Source organism: Lethenteron reissneri, chromosome 55 (assembly GCF_015708825.2).
Source record: "Lethenteron reissneri isolate LAM-NWPU_2019-01 chromosome 55, ASM1570882v1, whole genome shotgun sequence".
Lineage (NCBI taxonomy): Eukaryota > Metazoa > Chordata > Hyperoartia > Petromyzontiformes > Petromyzontidae > Lethenteron > Lethenteron reissneri.
This window is the reverse complement of record NC_083833.1, coordinates 7,365,638-7,387,964: the sequence shown is the minus strand read 5'-3', so window position 1 is coordinate 7,387,964 and position 22,327 is coordinate 7,365,638. Positions and strand designations below refer to the sequence as shown.

Genomic DNA, 22,327 nt, shown 5'->3' with positions numbered 1-22,327 from the left:
TTAATTAATTCAATGTATCACTTGCAATCCATTGCATTTGATTGTAATCCATTACATTGTGTCACCGTTACGTTGAATTGTAATCCGCTACAAAATGTTGTAAGCCACTGCATTCCATGGCAGTCCGTCACATTGTGCTCCATTACATTGTAATCCACTGCATATTATTGTAATCCATCACATGGGGTCGCCACGGTGGCTAGGAGATGTTAACTACCTCGCCTGGTATACAGGAGGTCGTGGGTTCTATCCCGACCACGACGCCTGCTGCTGTATATTTGGAGTTTGTGTCTCTCTCTCTCCCCGCGGTCGCGTGGATTCTTGTCCGGGGTCCTCCGGTTTTTCACCCTCCACAACGCCACGCGTTCAGAGTGTCTGGCTGCTGCTCGACATTTCCGCGTGATGACCACAAGCCACTTGGTTGAGCAATAATTTGTGATCGCAAGGCCGCTCCTGAAAAAGAGCTATTCTAGCTCAGTGGGGCCTTTACCTGGTGAAATAAAAATAGTTTACAGTTTAGTTTGCATTGTGATTCATTAGATTACATTATCATCCACTAAACAACGTACCTGGTGAAATAAAAATAGTTTACAGTTTAGTTTGCATTGTGATTCATTAGATTACATTATCATCCACTAAACAACGTACCTGGTGAAATACAAATAGTTTACAGTTTAGTTTGCATTGTGATTCATTAGATTACATTATCATCCACTAAACAACGTACCTGGTGAAATAAAAATAGTTTACAGTTTAGTTTGCATTGTGATTCATTAGATTACATTATCATCCACTAAACAACGTACCTGGTGAAATAAAAATAGTTTACAGTTTAGTTTGCATTGTGATTCATTAGATTACATTATCATCCACTAAACAACGTACCTGGTGAAATAAAAATAGTTTACAGTTTAGTTTGCGTTGTGATTCATTAGATTACATTATCATCCACTAAACAACGTACCTGGTGAAATAAAAATAGTTTACAGTTTAGTTTGCATTGTGATTCATTAGATTACATTATCATCCACTAAACAACGTACCTGGTGAAATAAAAATAGTTTACAGTTTAGTTTGCATTGTGATTCATTAGATTACATTATCATCCACTAAACAACGTACCTGGTGAAATAAAAATAGTTTACAGTTTAGTTTGCATTGTGATTCATTAGATTACATTATCATCCACTAAACAACGTACCTGGTGAAATAAAAATAGTTTACAGTTTAGTTTGCATTGTGATTCATTAGATTACATTATCATCCACTAAACAACGTACCTGGTGAAATAAAAATAGTTTACAGTTTAGTTTGCATTGTGATTCATTAGATTACATTATCATCCACTAAACAACGTACCTGGTGAAATAAAAATAGTTTACAGTTTAGTTTGCATTGTGATTCATTAGATTACATTATCATCCACTAAACAACGTACCTGGTGAAATAAAAATAGTTTACAGTTTAGTTTGCATTGTGATTCATTAGATTACATTATCATCCACTAAACAACGTACCTGGTGAAATAAAAATAGTTTACAGTTTAGTTTGCATTGTGATTCATTAGCTTACATTATCATCCACTAAACAACGTACCTGGTGAAATAAAAATAGTTTACAGTTTAGTTTGCATTGTGATTCATTAGATTACATTATCATCCACTAAACAACGTACCTGGTGAAATAAAAATAGTTTACAGTTTAGTTTGCATTGTGATTCATTAGCTTACATTATCATCCACTAAACAACGTACCTGGTGAAATAAAAATAGTTTACAGTTTAGTTTGCATTGTGATTCATTAGATTACATTATCATCCACTAAACAACGTACCTGGTGAAATAAAAATAGTTTACAGTTTAGTTTGCATTGTGATTCATTAGATTACATTATCATCCACTAAACAACGTACCTGGTGAAATAAAAATAGTTTACAGTTTAGTTTGCATTGTGATTCATTAGATTACATTATCATCCACTAAACAACGTACCTGGTGAAATAAAAATAGTTTACAGTTTAGTTTGCATTGTGATTCATTAGATTACATTATCATCCACTAAACAACGTACCTGGTGAAATAAAAATAGTTTACAGTTTAGTTTGCATTGTGATTCATTAGATTACATTATCATCCACTAAACAACGTACCTGGTGAAATAAAAATAGTTTACAGTTTAGTTTGCATTGTGATTCATTAGATTACATTATCATCCACTAAACAACGTACCTGGTGAAATAAAAATAGTTTACAGTTTAGTTTGCATTGTGATTCATTAGATTACATTATCATCCACTAAACAACGTACCTGGTGAAATAAAAATAGTTTACAGTTTAGTTTGCATTGTGATTCATTAGATTACATTATCATCCACTAAACAACGTACCTGGTGAAATAAAAATAGTTTACAGTTTAGTTTGCATTGTGATTCATTAGATTACATTATCATCCACTAAACAACGTACCTGGTGAAATAAAAATAGTTTACAGTTTAGTTTGCATTGTGATTCATTAGATTACATTATCATCCACTAAACAACGTACCTGGTGAAATAAAAATAGTTTACAGTTTAGTTTGCATTGTGATTCATTAGATTACATTATCATCCACTAAACAACGTACCTGGTGAAATAAAAATAGTTTACAGTTTAGTTTGCATTGTGATTCATTAGATTACATTATCATCCACTAAACAACGTACCTGGTGAAATAAAAATAGTTTACAGTTTAGTTTGCATTGCGATTCATTAGATTACATTATCATCCACTAAACAACGTACCTGGTGAAATAAAAATAGTTTACAGTTTAGTTTGCATTGTGATTCATTAGATTACATTATCATCCACTAAACAACGTACCTGGTGAAATAAAAATAGTTTACAGTTTAGTTTGCATTGTGATTCATTAGATTACATTATCATCCACTAAACAACGTACCTGGTGAAATAAAAATAGTTTACAGTTTAGTTTGCATTGTGATTCATTAGATTACATTATCATCCACTAAACAACGTACCTGGTGAAATAAAAATAGTTTACAGTTTAGTTTGCATTGTGATTCATTAGATTACATTATCATCCACTAAACAACGTAATCAATTACACGATGCTACATTGTAATCCATTACATTGTAATCCATCACAGGATCGTGCATTGTAATCCATTACATTGTAATCCAGGATACAATGTAATCCATTACACGATGCTACATTGTAATCCTTACATTGTAATCCACGACAAGATGTAATCCATTACACGATGTTACATTGTAATCCTTACATTGTAATCCACGACACAACGTAATCCACCACGGGATCGTTCATTGTAACCCATAACATTGTAATCCACGACACAATATAATCCATTACATGATGCTACACTGTAATCCATTACATTATAATCCACGACACAATGTAATCCATTACACGATGCTACATTGTAATCCATGACATTACAATCCACGACACAATGTAATCCATTACACGATGCTACATTGTAATCTTTACATTGTAATCCACGACACAATGTAATCCATTACATTGCAATCCACGACACAACATAATCCATTACACGATGCTACATTGTAATCCGTTACATTACATTGCAATCCACGGCACTGCGTCCGTACACACTCACACTGCCTCGCTGTGTCTCTCCGCCCAGCATCCCTGCCCAGCCCCCCTCCCAGCCCGGCCAAATGGACGTGGGCCCCCCACCCCAGACAATGTGGGCCCCCCACTCCTCTCTGCTGGACCTGGAACAGGGTGCTGACCCCCTTCCATTCCCGGCCACCACAGCTGCCCAGCAGCCACCGTACGGATTCTTCCCGCATCAGCAGGAGCACGGCTACCCCATTGAGGACGGATTGTCATCGCACATAGGTGCGTGCGTTTCTGTGTGTGCGTGCGTTTCTGTGTGTGCGTGCGTTTCTGTGTGTGCGTGCGTTTCTGTGTGTGCGTGCGTTTCTGTCTGTGAGTGCGTTTCTGTGTGTGCGTGCGTTTCTGTGTGTGCGTGCGTTTCTGTGAGTGCGTGCGTTTCTGTGTGTGCGTGCGTTTCTGTGTGTGCGTGCGTTTCTGTCTGTGCGTGCGTTTTTGTGTGCGTGCGTTTCTGTGTGAGTGCGTTTCTGTGTGTGCGTGCGTTTCTGTGTGTGCGTGCGTTTCTGTGTGTGCGTGCGTTTCTGTGTGTGCGTGCGTTTCTGTCTGTGCGTGCTTTTCTGTGTGTGCGTGCGTTTCTGTGTGTGCGTGCGTTTCTGTGTGTGCGTGCGTTCTGTCTGTGCGTGCGTTCTGTGTGTGCGTGCGTTTCTGTGTGTGCGTGCGTTTCTGTGTGTGCGTGCGTTTCTGTGTGTGCGTGCGTTTCTGTGTGTGCGTGCGTTTCTGTCTGTGAGTGCGTTTCTGTCTGTGAGTGCGTTTCTGTGTGTGCGTGCGTTTCTGTGTGTGCGTGCGTTTCTGTGTGTGCGTGCGTTTCTGTGTGTGCGTGCGTTTCTGTGTGTGCGTGCGTTTCTGTGTGTGCGTGCGTTTCTGTGTGTGCGTGCGTTTCTGTGTGTGCGTGCGTTTCTGTGTGTGCGTGCGTTTCTGTGTGTGCGTGCGTTTCTGTGTGTGCGTGCGTTTCTGTGAGTGCGTGCGTTTCTGTGTGTGCGTGCGTTTCTGTGTGTGCGTGCGTTTCTGTCTGTGCGTGCGTTTTTGTGTGCGTGCGTTTCTGTGTGTGAGTGCGTTTCTGTGTGTGCGTGCGTTTCTGTGTGTGCGTGCGTTTCTGTGTGTGCGTGCGTTTCTGTGTGTGCGTGCGTTTCTGTCTGTGCGTGCTTTTCTGTGTGTGCGTGCGTTTCTGTGTGTGCGTGCGTTTCTGTGTGTGCGTGCGTTTCTGTCTGTGCGTGCGTTTCTGTGTGTGCGTGCGTTTCTGTGTGTGCGTGCGTTTCTGTGTGTGCGTGCGTTTCTGTGTGTGCGTGCGTTTCTGTGTGTGAGTGCGTTTCTGTCTGTGAGTGCGTTTCTGTGTGTGCGTGCGTTTCTGTCTGTGAGTGCGTTTCTGTGTGTGCGTGCGTTTCTGTGTGTGCGTGCGTTTCTGTGTGTGCGTGCGTTTCTGTGTGTGCGTGCGTTTCTGTGTGTGCGTGCGTTTCTGTGTGTGCGTGCGTTTCTGTGTGTGCGTGCGTTTCTGTGTGTGCGTGCGTTTCTGTGTGTGCGTGCGTTTCTGTGTGTGCGTGCGTTTCTGTGTGTGCGTGCGTTTCTGTGTGTGCGTGCGTTTCTGTGTGTGCGTGCGTTTCTGTGTGTGCGTGCGTTTCTGTGTGTGCGTGCGTTTCTGTGTGTGCGTGCGTTTCTGTGTGTGCGTGCGTTTCTGTGTGTGCGTGCGTGCCCGTACGTGCCGGTGCGTGCGTGCGTTTCTGTGTGTGCGTGCGTGCCCGTGCGTGTGTGCCCATGCGTGTCCGTGCGTGCGTGCCCGTGCGTGTATGGCCATGCGTGCCCGTGCGTGCGTGCCCGTGCGTGCGTGCCCGTGCGTGTGTGCCCGTGCGTGCCGGTGTGTGTCTTTGTTTGTGTGTTCAGTGCCGGCCTTCATAGCTGCTGCCCGCGAAACAGCAACTTGCCCATCGACAGTCTGTTAAAGGCTACATGGGGGAACTTTGTATTTGTGACTGTGTATTTGTTTGCATGCGTGTCCGTGCGTGTGTCCATGCATGAGTGTTCATGCGTGTGTCCGTGTGTGTCTGCGTGTGTCTGCGTGTGTCCGTGCATGAGTGTTCATGCGTGTATCCGTGTGTGTCTGCGTGTGTCCTTGCATGCGTGTTCATGCGTGTGTCCGTGTGTGACTGTGTGTGTCTGTGCATGCGTGGCCACGTGTGTGTCCGTGCGTCTGTGTAAGTGGTGCACCGAGCTTGGCACAAGCGCCGTGGGGACGTCACCGCCACTTAGTGGCGAACGGCGGTTGTTGGTTGTGTTGCGGGTAGCGCTACGCTGCGCTACGAACCCGGCGACCCGAATTAAATTCCCGCTCACGGCCACCAACACCGGTGATGATGATCTTAACCGGTCCTGGGCCTCCCCGAGGTCGACTCAGCCGCAAATTAATACGTGGGAAGACAAAGATGGCCGGGCGTGGTACCGGGAAACTCGCCCCCTCGTGTGCCGTGCCGGCCTTCATAGGTGCTATTCGCCAACAGCACTTGCCCCAACAGTTTGTCAAGGCTATAAGGGTTATCTTTGCCTTTGTCCTGTGTTACAGATCAATCAGTTGGTCAGTCATTTAATACGTTCACGACTCATTCAAATGATAAGTTAATTCATCAGTGGATCATTCATTCAAATGACGAGTCGGGCGCTCTGTTAAGTTAATGAATCGTTGAATCAATAAATCCTGTATTGGATGAGCACATTAAGTCAATCACTCATTCATCTATATACATAAGCATCTACTGCCTCCCCTGGGTGCGTTGAAAGCACGTGGCATTCAACCGCAACTCGTTCACCCAGCCATGAGCCATTCAATCCGTAACTCAGTTGAACGAATCGATTTATTTACGATACATTTTTTATTGTTTATTGAATATATTTATATGTATTGAATATATATTGCATATTTATACTGGTAGGAACCACCTGGTTCCACCAGCCCACAGGGGATTATTGTGTCCGTCCGTCGTGCATCCAAAAATGGGAGGGGTGGGGCTGGGTGCAGAGGGGAGGGTGGGGAGGAGCTGGGTGGGGAGGGGAGGGATGGGGAGGGGCTGGATGGGGAGGGTGGGGCTGGGTGAGGAGGGTTGGGAGGGGTTGGGAGGGGTTGGGTGGGGAGCTTGGGGAGGGGCTGGGTGGGGAGGGTGGGGCTGGGTCGGGGGTGGGAGGGGTGGGGCTGGGTGGGGAGGGGCTGGTCACCCCGTGGTGCCCTTATAAAACTCAACGTTTAACCTACGCATGCCGGCTTGTGCTCGCCCTCACAGTCGGGCATATTTGCGGAATACACCACGCCGCCGTTGACCCTGCAGGCCATTGACCGAGCAACCCAACGTTCCTACCAGCTCCCTCCGCAGGAATGTGTTTTATTGAATATTAATTTCATTTAGAATTGATTCAACTGGTGCATTTACAAGTTGTCCGTCAAAGGTCAAGGAACGAGCCCAATGAACAATATTTTATACCCACGTGACTTTACCAAAACAACCAAAGAGAATGGATTCCCAATGAGCAGCGCTGTTGCGAGCCGTACGTCCGACCAATCGGAATCCCCTCCCCGTCGACCATTTTTCCCCCCCCACGTCCGGCGACATCGGATCGGAGACGTTTGCCTCGACTCTCGTTCGTTCGCGACGTCCACCGGTGCCGGCTGCCGCTGGCCGCTCGGACGCGGGGGTCTGCGCTCGGCAACTGCGACGGGGAAAACATTTCTAGAGATTGGTCCACTGGGATCTGTCGATCAGCAGCAGCAGCAAAACAATTATCATATTTTTTACTGGCAAATGAGGTTCCAATGGTGTAAATGCTTCACCCCATACTCTGATGGTGCGTTGTCTTTGAGTTGTGCGCCTTTTGGCGTCATCTGGTCCAACACCATGTGAGACTAGGCTCTAAGGAAAGCTGTCTCGGGTGTGGACCAATCACCTTCAAGGACAGTGCACATTATCAGAGTTGTGTTTTTTGTTTGCATTATGACTGCAGGTATTGTGGTCTATGCAAACATGACTCCTGGTAAAAAAAGGTGTCAGTTTTGTTGCCCGATAAAAGGCAAAAAAAACAATTATCATAATTTTTACTGGCAAATGAGGTTCCAATGGCAGCAGCAGCTCATCGGATTTATTGACAATCACACTTTCAGTCCGCGACTGGGTAATTGATCATTAAATCACGGCGGCGGTGGCTCTGGCCCAAAACTCCTCCCACCGGGCCGTCTTTGTTTCCCTCCCCCACCCCCCCCCCCCACCAGTGCTGATGCTTACACACCACAACAGGTACTTATTTACGGCTGAGTCGACCTAGGGGAGGCCCTGTCACAGCACAGATGAAGAAGCTAGGCGCGTGTTTATTTTCCGCGCCGCGTGGTTTCCGCTTGAGGCGGCGACGCCTGAAGGCGCTCATCCGGCAGTGGGACAGATCGTGGCTCGTGATGCCGATGCTGGTTATCGTTGATGGAGTGCGACAGTCACCGACATCGTGGTGTCGTGAGACTCGGCGCAAGTCAGGGGAGCAGGAGGAGGCCCGGGGCACAGAGGGGAAGAGGATGGCGGAGGTGGGAGAATGGAGCAAGAGGCAGGAGGAATAGGGAAGAGGAGGAGAGGGAAGAGGGGGGGGAGAGGAGAGAGGAGGAGGAGGGGTGAGTCGGGGTTGGGGGGGGTAATTTAGGAAGTTGGCCCGGCGGTGATGAATGCTGTCCCGGGTAGTTTCGTTTCCCGGATGTCGGCGTCTATGTATGAGAGAGCGCTAGCGTCGCACTTCGCCATTTCACGAAGCCGCTCGCGCCTCGCCGACCCCGTCCCTCTCCGCCTCGACGATCTGCCGTGACAGCGCCCTCGCCGGCGGTAGGAGCCAGCCGGGGCCCACCCCGTGTCGGTGTGTCCGCCCCGCGTCCGTGTGTCCGTCTTGTGTCGGTGGGCCGGTGGGCCGGTGGGCCGGTGGGCTGGTGGGCCGGTGGGTCGGTAGGCGCGTTTGCCGCTCGGTCCGTTGCACGGTTGCTTGCTCGGTCTCGGCGGTTCGGTCTTGGAGGGGGGGGGGGGGGCGTGGGTTGGGCCGGTCGGTTCGGCGGGTCAAGACCTGCGATCGGTGAGTCGATATTTTCCATTGGTGGGTGGGCCAGACTGTGTGTCCATCTGTAGGTGGATCGATTTGTCTGCTGGTTGGTGGGTCAGTCATTTGGCTGGTGAGTGGGTAAGTCAGTCAGTCCGTCCGTCTGTGGGTCAGTCATTTGGCTGTTGAGTGGGTAAGTCAGTCAGTCCGTCTGTGGGTCAGTAATTTGGCTGGTGAGTGGGTAAGTCAGTCAGTCAGTCCGTCTGTGGGTCAGTCATTTGGCTGGTGAGTGGGTAAGTCAGTCAGTCAGTCCGTCTGTGGGTCAGCCATTTGGCTGGTGAGTGGGTAAGTCAGTCAGTCAGTCCGTCTGTGGGTCAGCCATTTGGCTGGTGAGTGGGTAAGTCAGTCAGTCAGTCCGTCTGTGGGTCAGTCATTTGGCTGGTGAGTGGGTAAGTCAGTCAGTCAGTCAGTCTGTGGGTAAGTCACTTGGCTGGTGAGTGGGTAAGTCAGTCAGTCAGTCAGTCTGTGGGTCAGCCATTTGGCTGGTGAGTGGGTAAGTCAGCCAGTCAGTCCGTTCGTGGGTCAGTCATTTGGCTGGTGGGTGTGGAAGTCAGTCAGTCAGTCTGTGGGTAAGTCACTTGGCTGGTGAGTGGGTAAGTCAGTCAGTCAGTCCGCCGGTGGGTCAGTCATTTGGCTGTTAGACCAGTGGGTCGGTCTGTCCGTCTGTGAGTTGTTTGGGTCTATCTGTGGGTCAGTCCGTCTGTGCAGACTCCGATTCCAGGAGCCTCGTGCATCTGGACCTGACTTTGTGCCTCCTCTTGTCTACTCGGCCTCATGGCGCGTAACCGATGAGCGTTGGTGTTGGAGGCAACTGGCGAGACGGTGGCTAGGAGATGTTAACTACCTCGCCTGGTTTCCAGGAGGTCGTGGGTTTGATCCCCACCGTGACGTTCATCACATTTGGAATCGACGTCACGCGTTCAAAGTAGTGTGCTGCTGTGATTTTTCCACGCACATCCAACCAGGTCTCTTCTGGAAAAAGAGCTGCATATCTCGGTGGGCCTTAGTTGGTAAAATAAAAAGAGTTAACAGTTTGGAGTTTAATAGCTTAAAGGAATCCTTCTTCCCGCGTCTCTGCTTCGCAGCACGGATGGCGAACGGGGCCTCTCCGCTCAGCGTCATGTCCTCATTCACCTGGCTGGACACCACTTCCTACCACCCTCACTACCTGCAACAACAACAACAACAGCAGCAGCAGCAACATCATCATCATCATCAGCAGCAACAACATCATCAGCAGCAGCAGCCGTGGTCCCTCGCCCAAGGCGGTCACTCTCCGGACTCGAGCGGTGCGTCCTCGTCCCCCCGCGAGGGTGAGCGTCAGCCTGTCGCCAAGTCGTCGTCCTCGCCACCGCCGGCGCCGCCGTCGCTGTCCGCGTCGCCCGCCCCGCTGTCGTCCGAGCGCTCCCTCAGCCCCGGCAGTGACAACACCGACGGGACGCCGAGCCGGGCGGACTCGTCGCCCGCCGACTTCCGCCACCATCACCACCACCACCACCACCAGCAGCAGCAGCAACAACAACAGCAGCAGCATCACTATGGGCTGCTCGCCCAGGGCCTGTATGGAGGTGTGGAGCTGTACCACCACCACCACCACGACGTGTCGGCGGCGATGGAGGCAGGGGGCCACGCGAAGGGCAAGGGCAAGGTCCGCCAGCCACCAGGTGGGCAAAGCTGCACCCTCCCGGCGTTGTCGCGGCTGCACCTCCACCGTGTGCCAGCGAGAGTCGGACTGGCGCCCGTACCCGCGTGCGACGGTTAGCGCGGTGAAGTACGGTCGGGCTGGTTAGCTAGCTAGCCCCCCCCCCGTCCCGGCGCGCACGGCGTGGGCGGACGACGCTCATCCAGCAGTGGAGTGACGAAAGTGCCGCGCATATATATGGTATACATGTAGAGTATATATGTGTAGTATATATTTATACTTTTAAAATATACTTGCACTCTGGTACTGTGTGTGCGGGTGTTGTGTTGGCCACCCACCCACTCGTGTGCCGTTCCGGCCTTCATAGGTGCTGCTCGCTAACAGCACTTGCCCCAATAGTCTGTTAAGGCTACACGGGGGGGGCGGGATCTTTGTCTGTGCGGTGGTGGGGAGCGGTGGCGCAGTGGTTATCGCATTGAGGCGACTTGAATTTAGGTTCCTGGGCGACGGCCGATATATCGGTGGCGAGTGAAACGCGTCGAAGAATCCGCGAGGCCTCCCGTAGGCCGACTCGGCCTTTTTACAAAGACGACTCCCTGGTGGCCACGGCTCGCCGCTCGCGTGCCTCATTCCCGGGGCCGGCATTTGCGGTGCCTGTACCACGGTTCATATTCTTAGGTTTTTTCCGTGAAGTCACGTAGTTAAAAAATAAAAATTTAAATTAATAAAAGTAAAATAAAATAAAAATCACGACGTTTCGGAGGCAACACAAGCTTCCGTCTTCAGGTGGAACCGTCACAGCCCGCTTTTAAAATTTTTTACCTACGTGACTTTACCGAAAGAACCTAAGAATATGAATCCTTGCAGTCACGAAAGCTTCAAATCTAGAATGTACCAGGGTTGTTGAATCCCCGGACCAGTGGAAATTCGTCCATCCCACAGCGCAGATGTTTTAATGTCTTGTCTTAGAAACCCACGTCTTCTTCTCACGCCCGCTTATTCCATTTAGCTCCTGCGTCTCTCTTGGCCTCTCCTTTTCCATTAATTCTTAACCAGGCGCAATTGAGACGTTAGTGGAAGGCGCCTAACAGACAACTGTCTGTTATTATTATTGTCATCCTAACATTAACCCAACCTCCTACAGCCGGGGCGTCGCCACGTCGGGACGGGACCTTTGTTTTTTAGCGAGGGGCGAGTGGAGCCACGGCTGTTTGTGGCGACACACCCAGCCCCTGTTTGGGTTAAAGCAAACACCGACGCGAGAAAATATTATTTCGTAAAATAAAAAAAACAGGGGCAGCGCTCTTTAAGGTTCCGCCGAGGGAAACGCATCACCGTCCGTAAGTGCCCCAACCGTTAAACAAACACGGAATGTGCCGCAACAGCAACAATAAACAAGGGGTAGAGGAGAATATACGTTTCCCAGCGGGGAGACGGGAGCGTTAAAATCAGTTTTTCCGCGTGCGAGACGAAACTTCTTACACCGCAGGATGGTGAGAGGTGATGGCTGCAGCGGCTTAGGTAGAGGTGCCCTTCATCCAGCAGTGGATCGAGCGTGGCCGCCGACGATGAACGTTCGCGAAAGACAGGGGCCGCCGATGCGGCGACAACGGCCACGGGGCGTCCGTCGCGTTGGCGGGAAGACGCACGGCACTTGCGCGGCGCGTCGTCCCATGTCGCGTGCCGGCCGTGGTTTTTCGCGGGCCACTCTGGCTTCTTACTATCTGATAATATTGTACTTTTTTTAAATCCTTTATATTAAGTTCGCGTGCTTGCGTGCTTGCTTGCTTGCTTAGGACCGTGCAAATCTTTCGGTCGTTTTTTAACCCACTTCCCGTGATCCAATCGAGCTGACATTTTCCACACAGACTCGTTGTGCCAGACAATTATTGTTCGTGAAAAAAAATTCCCAAAATTTTACACTTTTTAGGCAAAAAAATATTATTTTACATATATTCAAATAGAACGCATTCATGGCTTTGGCTGAACGTCAGAGTGTAAGAGCCCAGAGCGTAACCCCTCCACAGGCCGTGGCGGAGTAGCGCAGTTGGTAGCGCCCTCGCTTCCCATGCCAAAGGTCGCGGGATCGATCCCCGCGTCCTCCACAGGCGAATATATTTTTTAATCCTTTATATTAAGTTCGCTGCCACGCATATAAAGGATTTATAGTGAAAAACTTTGTTTTTACGGGTTATACTTATTTTACTGTGACCAAGTAAAAAAACAAGCCCAACCGAGCGCTGAAAAGCTCCTGTTGTCGGAAGCGACCCGGCGATTGCAAATGATAGCTCAACGAAGTTGGCGGCTTATCATCGCCAGATGACCACCACAGGGAGAGAGACAAGCAAACTCCAAATATACAGCAGGCGTCAGGATCGGGATTGAACCCACGAACTAATGCATACCAGGCGAGGTAGTTAACATCTCCTAGCCACCGTGATGATGATGAGAGAGACACGCAAACTCCAAATATACAGCAGGCGTCAGGATCGGGATCGAACCCACGAACTACTGCATACCAGGCGAGGTAGTTAACATCTCCTAGCCACTGTGATGATGATGAGAGAGACACGCAAACTCCAAATATACAGTAGGCGTCAGGATCGGGATCGAACCCACGAACTACTGCATACCAGGCGAGGTAGTTAACATCTCCTAGCCACCGTGATGACGATGAGAGAGATACGCAAACTCCATATATACAGCAGGCGTCAGGATCGGGATCGAACCCACGAACTACTGCATACCAGGCGAGGTAGTTAACATCTCCTAGCCCAGGGGTCGGCAACCAAAATAACAAGAAGAGCCATTTCTTTCCAATTCGGTACAAAATTCAGTATTTCAAGAGCCGCAATGCATCTGAGTACATACTGTACATACGTACATATCGTCAAGAAGCAGCCCGTAAAGAGCCGCATGCGGCTCCGGAGCCGTAGGTTGCCGACCCCTGTCCTAGCCACTGTGATGATGATGAGAGAGACACGCAAACTCCAAATATACAGCAGCAGGCGTCAGGGTCGGGATCGAACCCACGAACTACTGCATACCAGGCGAGGGAGTTCACATCTCACCACCACGAAATGTGAACTCCTTTGTCTGGGTGCACTGCTAAATCAGGATTCGTTTATCTCATTTGCCAGAGGATTCCGGCAAGGTCACTGGTTGTTGTCCTCTGTATAACAGCTGCTCAGCTCGGTGGGCCTTTGCTGTCCCGAGTCGCACATGACGGTGGTACTTTCGTTCCGCTTAAATGTGACCAGAGCATGTATGTATGTACATTGGAATTGATAATTGTTTTTTTACCCTTCTATCTGGCAACAAAACTGACACCTTTTTTTTACAAGGAGTCATGTTTGCATAGACCACAATACCTGCAGTCATAATGCAAACAAAAAACATAACTCTTGTTTGCATTATGACTGCAGGTATTGTGGTCTATGCAAACACGACTCCTTGTAAAAAAAAAAGGCGTCAGTTTTGTTGCCAGATAGAAGGGTAAAAAACAATTATCATTTTTTCTACTGGCAAATGAGGTTCCAGTGGTGTACATTGAACTTCTTTCACACCGTACGTAGCCGACGGTGCTAATCGGAGGTGCGGTGGGGGGGGGGGGGACACCCAAACTAACACACAAGAATCAGTTCTAAAGAAATGAGTTTGGCAAATCGAGATGATTTTAAAAGTGCGTAGCTCCCAGTGGCTTCCTTATATCGGAGGGAAAAGAGCGTTCCAGACGGCCGCAGGAGCATATCTGAAAGTGTGCGATGCGGTGGCTGGATGCCAGCAGCACGTCAATGGATTATTGAATACATCTGTGTGGAGCTTTGAGCGTCACCTCCTTGTTATGCATGCACGGGGGAGGGGTTTCCTCCACGTTTTCCGGTTTCCTGCCCACACGAAGCTTCGCAACTCTCATCGCTAATGGAATTCCTTTGCCAAACGTTCCCAAAGTGGCAGGACCCTCTTCACAAGCAATATTGAGACTCTTTTGGTGGAAGTCTTCCCCTGGGTAAACAAATAACGGTGCATTGTGCTACGCGTGATGACACACTTTCCAAGTCTGATGATTGGTACATATGTATGTTGAACTGTGCTAATTGGAGGTGCAGGGGAAGGATAGCAGTTCTAAAGAAATAAGTTTTCAATCTAAATGATTTTAAAATGCATAGCTCCAAGTGGCTTCCTAGTAAAGGTACACCTTTTACCAATCAACACACGAAGCCAAACGCTCGTCAATTTGCGGATGGCAACTGACTTCAGTGGAGGATGATAGTGGGTAAATAATTCATGGATCGACCTCCTTTCTGTAGCACCATGGATGATGATAGTCCATTGGCCTCGAGGACTTAGTCCAGGCTCGTGACAACCGCAGCATTTACGTGAGTGAGCTAACCCTGGCCTGGTTTTGCCATTCTTAGATCTCATCAGGAGGGTAAGGATTGCTAAAAAAAAAAAACTGCGGGTTTACCAAATGTGAGTTGGTGAGAGCACTCCCTCAAAATAACGGGGCCCTGTCATGCAGAGCCCTACGATTAGGCCTGAACCTAACCCAACCAATCTAAGTCAAGTCCTAACCCTAACTGAAAAGTCAATAACCTGAACTCGCATCTTAGCATTAAGCTAGACTTGATGATATGGACCTCCGATGAGTGCGGTTGGCTACGTACGGTGCGAAAGAAGTTCAACACACATACAATGTCCTAAGTCCGAACTAAAGCCAAATTCCTAACCCCAATCCAAGTTTAACAACCTGAATCATAACCCTACCCCTTAAAGTCAAAACCTAAGCGCAAACCACATGCCGATTTCTCACTCTAATCCAACGCCTAACCCTTGGCCTTCAAAGATAACCCCCCAATGAACTTGATGCCTAACCCTTAACCTGCTTCACTGTGGACGTTAAAGATCCCGTAACGTCATTGGCAAGAGTAGGCCATGGTCACGGATCACACGATCATGGCAAGTTTTGAAAGAAAAAATGAACCGCACCCCGCAGATTACTCGATCGGAAACTACACACGCACACTGCCCCTCCTGAACCAAAGTTTCACGTGTGCTTTCTCTGGGTTATACAAACTACAAACACAATGATTGCAACAACAACAACCTACTCCCTATGAAGCCTAAACTACCCTATACACCCGATGACCCAAACCCTACTTCTAACCCTATACCTGAACCAACTCACTAACCTGACCCCTGACTCTGACCCTAACCTGAACCAACTCACTTACCCGACCCCTGACTCTGACCCTAACCTGAACCAACTCACTCACCCGACCCCTGACTCTGACCCTAACCTGAACCAACTCACTTACCCGACCCTGACTCTGACCAGAACCTGAACCAACTCACTTACCCGACCCCTGACTCTGACCCTAACCTGAACCAACTCACTTACCCGACCCCTGACTCTGATCCTAACCTGATCCAACTCACTTACCCGACCCCTGACTCTGACCCTAACCTGAACCAACTCACTCACCCGACCCCTGACTCTGACCCCAACCTGAACCAACTCACTTACCCGACCCCTGACTCTGACCCTAACCTGAACCAACTCACTTACCTGACTCCTGACTCTGACCTTAACCTGAACCAACTCACTTACCCGACCCCTGACTCTGACCCTAACCTGAACCAACTCACTAACCCGACCCCTGACTCTGACCCTAACCTGAACCAACTCACTTACCCGATCCCTGACTCTGACCCTAACCTGAACCAACTCACTTACCCGACCCCTGACTCTGACCCTAACCTGAACCAACTCACTTACCCGACCCCTGACTCTGACCTTAACCTGAACCAACTCACTTACCTGACCCCTGACTCTGACCCTAACCTGAACCAACTCACTTACCTGACTCTGACCCTAACCTGAACCAACTCACTTACCCGACCCCTGACTCTGACCCTAACCTGAACCAACTCACTTACCCGACCCTTGACTCTGACCCTAACCTGAACCAACTCACTAACCTGACCCTTGACTCTGACCCTAACCTGAACCAACTCACTTACCTAACCCCTGACTCTGACCCTAACCTGAACCAACTCACTAACCTGACCCCTTGACCTCTAACCCCTCACGATGGCCATGAGCAGAGAGAGAGAGAGAGAGAGCCGCGGGGTTGTTTGAGCAGAAGCCACCGGGCGTGGCGGCACGCCCTTCCTGCCTGGCTCGGGGAGTCGTCGTCGTCGTTTCGCGAGAGACATTCCACGTGCGCCGCGGTGCGCTCCCACCGCTCGCGCCGGCTGTATCGCAACGTGCATTGTGGGTGTATTGTGGTGTATTGTGCGTGCATTGTGGGTGTATTGTGTGTATTGCGCGTGTCTATTGTGTGTGTGTAGCGCGTGTAGTGTGCGTGCATTGTGCGTGTGTGTATATTGCATGCATATCGTGTGAATTGTCGCGCGCATTGTGTGTGTATTTAAAATATTAATTGTACTTTACGCTAAAAAATACTTCCTGTTTAATGTGTCGGGTTGACGTAAGGTCACATAGAACAACAGGAGGAGGAGTGGGTGTCCTATTACGAACCCGGGAACCAAACCTCTGAGTTTTCCTATTTGCCTAGGGGGGTGTACGGATGGCGGGATTTGCCGATTTGCGATGGGCCAAGGGCTTCAGTGTGCGCAACTGTGGGGGCAGCCATCTCCCCTTCACCACCATGCTGGCACTCGCCAACGCCCGCATCTGTAATGCAGGGGGCCGTGGGTTCGATCGCGACCGTGACCCCTGCTGTATAATTCGGAGTCTGCGTGTTCTCCCCGTGGTCGCGTGGCTTTTTCTCCGCTATATGAGGAAGTCACTGGAGCTTTGCGCACTTTCAAATCATCTACATTAGAAACTCATTTCAGCAGAACTGCTATTTTTTGCATTTAGTTTCTTGTCCTCCTCCCCCGCACCTCCGATTAGCGCCGTTTGCCCCCGCACGGCATACGCACGTGCACGCATCGTCGCGCTAGGATGTAAACAGACAACAAAGACATTCATCACCAAGGCGCTCGTTGAGAGATTCACGTGCGAGGCTGTAGGCCGCACGCCCGCCGCCCGAGCCACCGAAGCCCCCGGAGTGTTTCGCTCGCGGATGGGCGAGACGCGCCGGCGGCGTTGACGGTGCGCACGCTGCCGAAGGTGCCGGAGGTGCCGGGGGTGATCGTCGCTAACGCTCGTTGTGCCCCCCCTCTCTCCCGCCAGGAGAGCCGGCGCCCGCGTGCGGCGAGAGCCGCGAGTGCGTCAACTGCGGCGCCACGGCGACGCCGCTGTGGCGTCGCGACGCCAACGGGCACTACCTGTGCAACGCGTGCGGCCTCTACCACAAGACCAATGGGCAGAACCGGCCCCTCATCAAGCCCAAGAGGCGGCCGGTGAGAGCCGCAGTGCACGCACGCTCACTCGTTGTGGTCGTCGTTGTGGTCGTCGTCGTTCTCACCATCGCCATCGTTATCAGATGCCGAGCTCTCTCCGAGCTTACATTGAGATGCAAATATCTTACATTGGCATGCTAATCTCTTACATTGACATGCTAATATCTTACAATGACATGCTAATCTCTTACATTGACATGCTAATCTTTTACATTGACATGCTAATCTCTTACATTGACATGCTAATCTCTTACAATGACATGCTAATCTCTTACATTGACATGCTAATCTTTTACATTGACATGCTAATATCTTACAATGACATGCTAATCTCTTACATTGACATGCTAATCTTTTACATTGACATGCTAATCTCTTACATTGACATGCTAATCTCTTACATTGACATGCTAATCCCTCACAATGCAATGGCCACCCCCACAGCTTCGTTTGTCAAGATTTACCCGATCTCACATTTACATGCAAATTTCATCTCTAGCCCCTCCCACTGACCTTTGGGCTACACCATCCCAAACCTTTATAACTCCTTACCTTAGCAGCGCTCCCACCATATATTCTCAGCAGCTCTCCCGATATATTTCTCACCTAATGACGATTGCTTGTGTTGCAATCGAAACGTCGTGATATTGTTATTATTTTAAAATTTTTTATTATTTATTATTATTTTATCTATCTACGTGGCTTCACCGAAAGACCCAAGAATATGAATTCCAGCAGTCCCGAAAGCTTTAAGTCTACTTGGTCATCTCACAGGCGCATGCCTTCGGACTGACATAGGGACCCGTCGACTCACACGGCGACCCATAGACTCGCATAGACACCCATAGACTTATAGAGAGATATATAATAATAATAAGAAGCAAGATTGATCTTGCTAAGCTTCTCGAACTCCAGGCCGGTTCTGGGTGATTTTGGCTGTCGCGCAAGACACACACACACGCAGTACATACACTTGACACGCGCACACACACACATACAAAATACACACACACACGATACACACACACGACACACAACACGGCACACAACACGGCACACAAACGATATGCACACACCAGGCGCACACACATGACACACACGACACACAATGCGGCACACACACGATACACACACACCAGGCACACACAACACGGCACACAACACGGCACACACACCAGGCACACGACACACACACACGACACACACACACGACACACACACACGACACACAACACGGCACACAACACGGCACACAACACGGCACATAAACGATACGCACAGACCAGGCGCACACACACGACACACAATACGGCACACACACGATACACACACACCAGGCACACGACATACGTCACACAACACGGCACACACACCAGGCACACGACACACACACACGACACACACACCAGGCACACCAGGCACACACGACACACACACGACACACACACACACATACCAGGCACACACACGATACGCACACCAGGCACACACACACACACACGACACACACACACGACACACACACATGACACACGTGCTGCTGTCGTGTTCACTTCCGTGCCCTCGGCTGTTTATTGGATGTCCGGATGACACATTGTCCACGAGTCCCTTTAAAAAAGTAGGGAGGGGGTTGGGGGGCAGGGGGGGCCGGGGGGGGGGTGGAGGGAGGGGGGCAGAGGGGGTAGGAGGCAGGGGAAGGGGAGGGGGGCTCAGCTTTTTCACGGGTCACAAGGGCAGGGTGGGAGAGGGGGTCACGGAGGGATTGGGTGTGGGGCTAAGTCACCAACACTCACGTGACCCCTACGTCGACCCACAACGACCAGCGTGGCGAAGTATGGTCAAACAACCCCCCCCCCTCACTGTGTCCATTAGGTACTGGGGGGGTGGGGGGGAGGGATCCATCCAGCGGTGGAAGAGCTGCCTCCTGAGAAGCAGAAGGCTCCACATGCAAGCCAGAGTAGGCCCCGTTCTATCTCCTGGCGAGGCAGCCCAAACTACGGGGGGTGTTTATTAAGTCCCCAGGCCTCTGCACGCACAGCAGTGTGAATGGGTGGGGGGGGGGGGGCAGGTCACGTGGTCGCCTCCGGCAGGTCGCGTGCGGTGGGGTGGTCAAGTGTGGGGTGACTCCATCCTCTTCCAGCGTGGAAGAGTAGGCCAAGTACCCTCTAGAGAGGTAGAACTCTCTAGAGAGCTGCCTCTTGCTGTCTATAACTCTCTAGAACTCTCTAGAGAGCTGCCTCTTTCTCTCTAAAGCTCTCTAGAACTCTCTAGAGAGAGCTGCCTCTTTCTCTCTAAAGCTCTCTAGAACTCTCTAGAGAGAGCTGCCTCTTGCTCTCTAGAGCTGTCTAGAACTCTAGAGAGCTGCCTCTTTCTCTCTAGAGCTCTCTAGAGCTCTCTAGAGCTCTCTAGAACTCTCTAGAGAGCTGCCTCTTTCTCTCTAGAGCTCTCTAGAACTCTCTAGAACTCTCTAGAGAGAGCTGCCTCTTGCTCTCTAGAGCTCTCTAGAGCTGTCTAGAACTCTAGAGAGCTGCCTCTTTCTCTCTAGAGCTCTCTAGAACTCTCTAGAACTCTATAGAGAGAGCTGCCTCTTGCTCTCTAGAGCTCTCTAGAGCTCTCTAGAACTCTCTAGAGAGCTGCCTCTTTCTCTCTAGAGCTCTCTAGAACTCTCTAGAACTCTCTAGAGAGAGCTGCCTCTTGCTCTCTAGAGCTCTCTAGAAGCTGTCTAGAACTCTCTAGAGAGACTGCCTCTTTCTCTCTAGAGCTCTCTAGAGCTCTCTAGAACTCTCTAGAGAGCTGCCTCTTTCTCTCTAGAGCTCTCTAGAACTCTCTAGAGAGAGCTGCCTCTTGCTCTCTAGAGCTCTCTAGAGCTGTCTAGAACTCTCTAGAGAGCTGCCTCTTTCTCTCTAGAGCTCTCTAGAACTCTCTAGAACTCTCTAGAGAGAGCTGCCTCTTGCTCTCTAGAGCTGTCTAGAACTCTCTAGAACTCTCTAGAGAGCTGCCTCTTTCTCTCTAGAGCTCTCTAGAACTCTCTAGAACTCTCTAGAGAGAGCTGCCTCTTGCTCTCTAGAGCTGTCTAGAACTCTCTAGAACTCTCTAGAGAGCTGCCTCTTTCTCTCTAGAACTCTCTAGAACTCTCTAGAGAGCTGCCTCTTTCTCTCTAGAACTCTCTAGAACTCTCTCTCTAGAGAGAGCTGCCTCGAGCGTAAGCCCATCTGGCAGCAATGGCGTGAGCAAGCAATTGCAGGGCTGCGCCTTCGCCTCCTCATCATGATAATAACAACGACGGCAGCTTTACAGCCGTCTGTGATTCTCAAGACTGGACGGAGGAGTCCCACTGACGTTGGCCGCCGTGTGCCCGTAGTCGTAGCGGAGCAAAGTCATCGAAACCTTTAACTTTTACTCAAGAGTCGGAGAAGCAGAGAGTCGCGATGCCCGCCGCTGTTGGGAGGCGGGGTTCGGGGTGGAGTCGAGGCAGCGGGCGTGGGGTGGGGGGCCACTGTTGTTCAACGTCTTGGGGGGGCCACCTGCTCGGGTTTCACCACCGGCCGGCCTCGCTTGCGACAGCGGGTGGTGTGTGGGGGGCGGAGTGGTTTGGGGGGGGGGGGGTTGGCGTGCGAGAGCCGCTGCGAGCGTTGGCGGGCGCGCGTCCGTGCGGTTTCCTGCGGAAGTGTGCCTGCATCGCGATAAGAGGCGCACTTCCCACTACCACGGCCGCCTGTTTCCTGAGCTGCCCCCCTCCCCCGCTCCTCCTATGTGGGCCCCCCCCTCCAGTTCACCCGCCCCCCACGACCGCCCCACGCAGCCACATTCCCAACGGTCAAAACAGAATCTTGTTGTCGATTGACTGGAAATTGTGCGCGCTGCGGATTGTTTTTTTCGCGCGTCTCTCTTTTACTTTTTTTTCTTTCATTTCTGCTTCGTTTTTATCGGCGCTCGAATTTTTATTTTTTTCGACCGAGCGCCGCGTAAAATGGGCCACTTCGTGCTTTTCGCACGGGTACCCGTCCCCTGCCACGCGAGCCCGTCCCCTGTCACGCGAGCCCGTCCCCGCCACGGGAACGTGGAATGCCCACTCCGCATGATGCCTCACCGGGCTGCTCGAGCAGAGTGCGCGTGCTCTGACAGTCGGCGCCACGAGCCGCTTCAAATCCGGACCCACGCGGGTTTCGCAAAGCGTGGCGAGAAGGCCTTCAAAGGCCTTCATTTCTCGCCGCCTGACTCGCCGGTTGCTGGGAGACTGCAGTGGCTGGACACGTGGCCGCAGCCATAGCGAGAGACGTCGACTGGATGTGGAAATGCTTTTTTTGGATAGCCGACTTACTCACAACAGATTGCGTTGAAAGTATGCCGCGCGCAGCCTTGACACGGAACTCATAGATTTACGTAGAACCCCCAGACTTAAAGGAGGACTCATTGCCTCACATAGAACCCAGACTTACATATGACCCGTAGACTAACATTGGACTCATAGACTTACATAGGAACCCACAGACTTAAAGGAGGACTCATTGCTTCACATAGAACCCAGACTTACATATGACCCGTCGACTAA

The 22,327-nt window shown here is 50.1% G+C and overlaps 1 protein-coding gene across 3 annotated transcripts in view; it reads left to right on the top strand.

Annotated features, from left to right (window-relative positions):
- Positions 1–22,327, top strand: part of LOC133356820 (GATA-binding factor 2-like) — a 45,553-nt gene that overhangs the window by 8,233 nt on the left and 14,993 nt on the right. Inside the window, exons 2-4 of one of the 3 annotated variants that reach the window (XM_061574529.1) lie at positions 3,667–3,884; positions 9,845–10,423; positions 17,606–17,775. In XM_061574529.1, the coding sequence (XP_061430513.1) occupies positions 3,701–3,884; positions 9,845–10,423; positions 17,606–17,775 (933 nt within the window). In that variant the 5' untranslated portion in view covers positions 3,667–3,700. Of the gene's footprint in view, positions 1–3,666; positions 3,885–8,349; positions 8,526–9,844; positions 10,424–17,605; positions 17,776–22,327 lie in introns of those variants that run through there. The other 2 variants (XM_061574530.1, XM_061574531.1) reach the window with 2 other exon arrangements.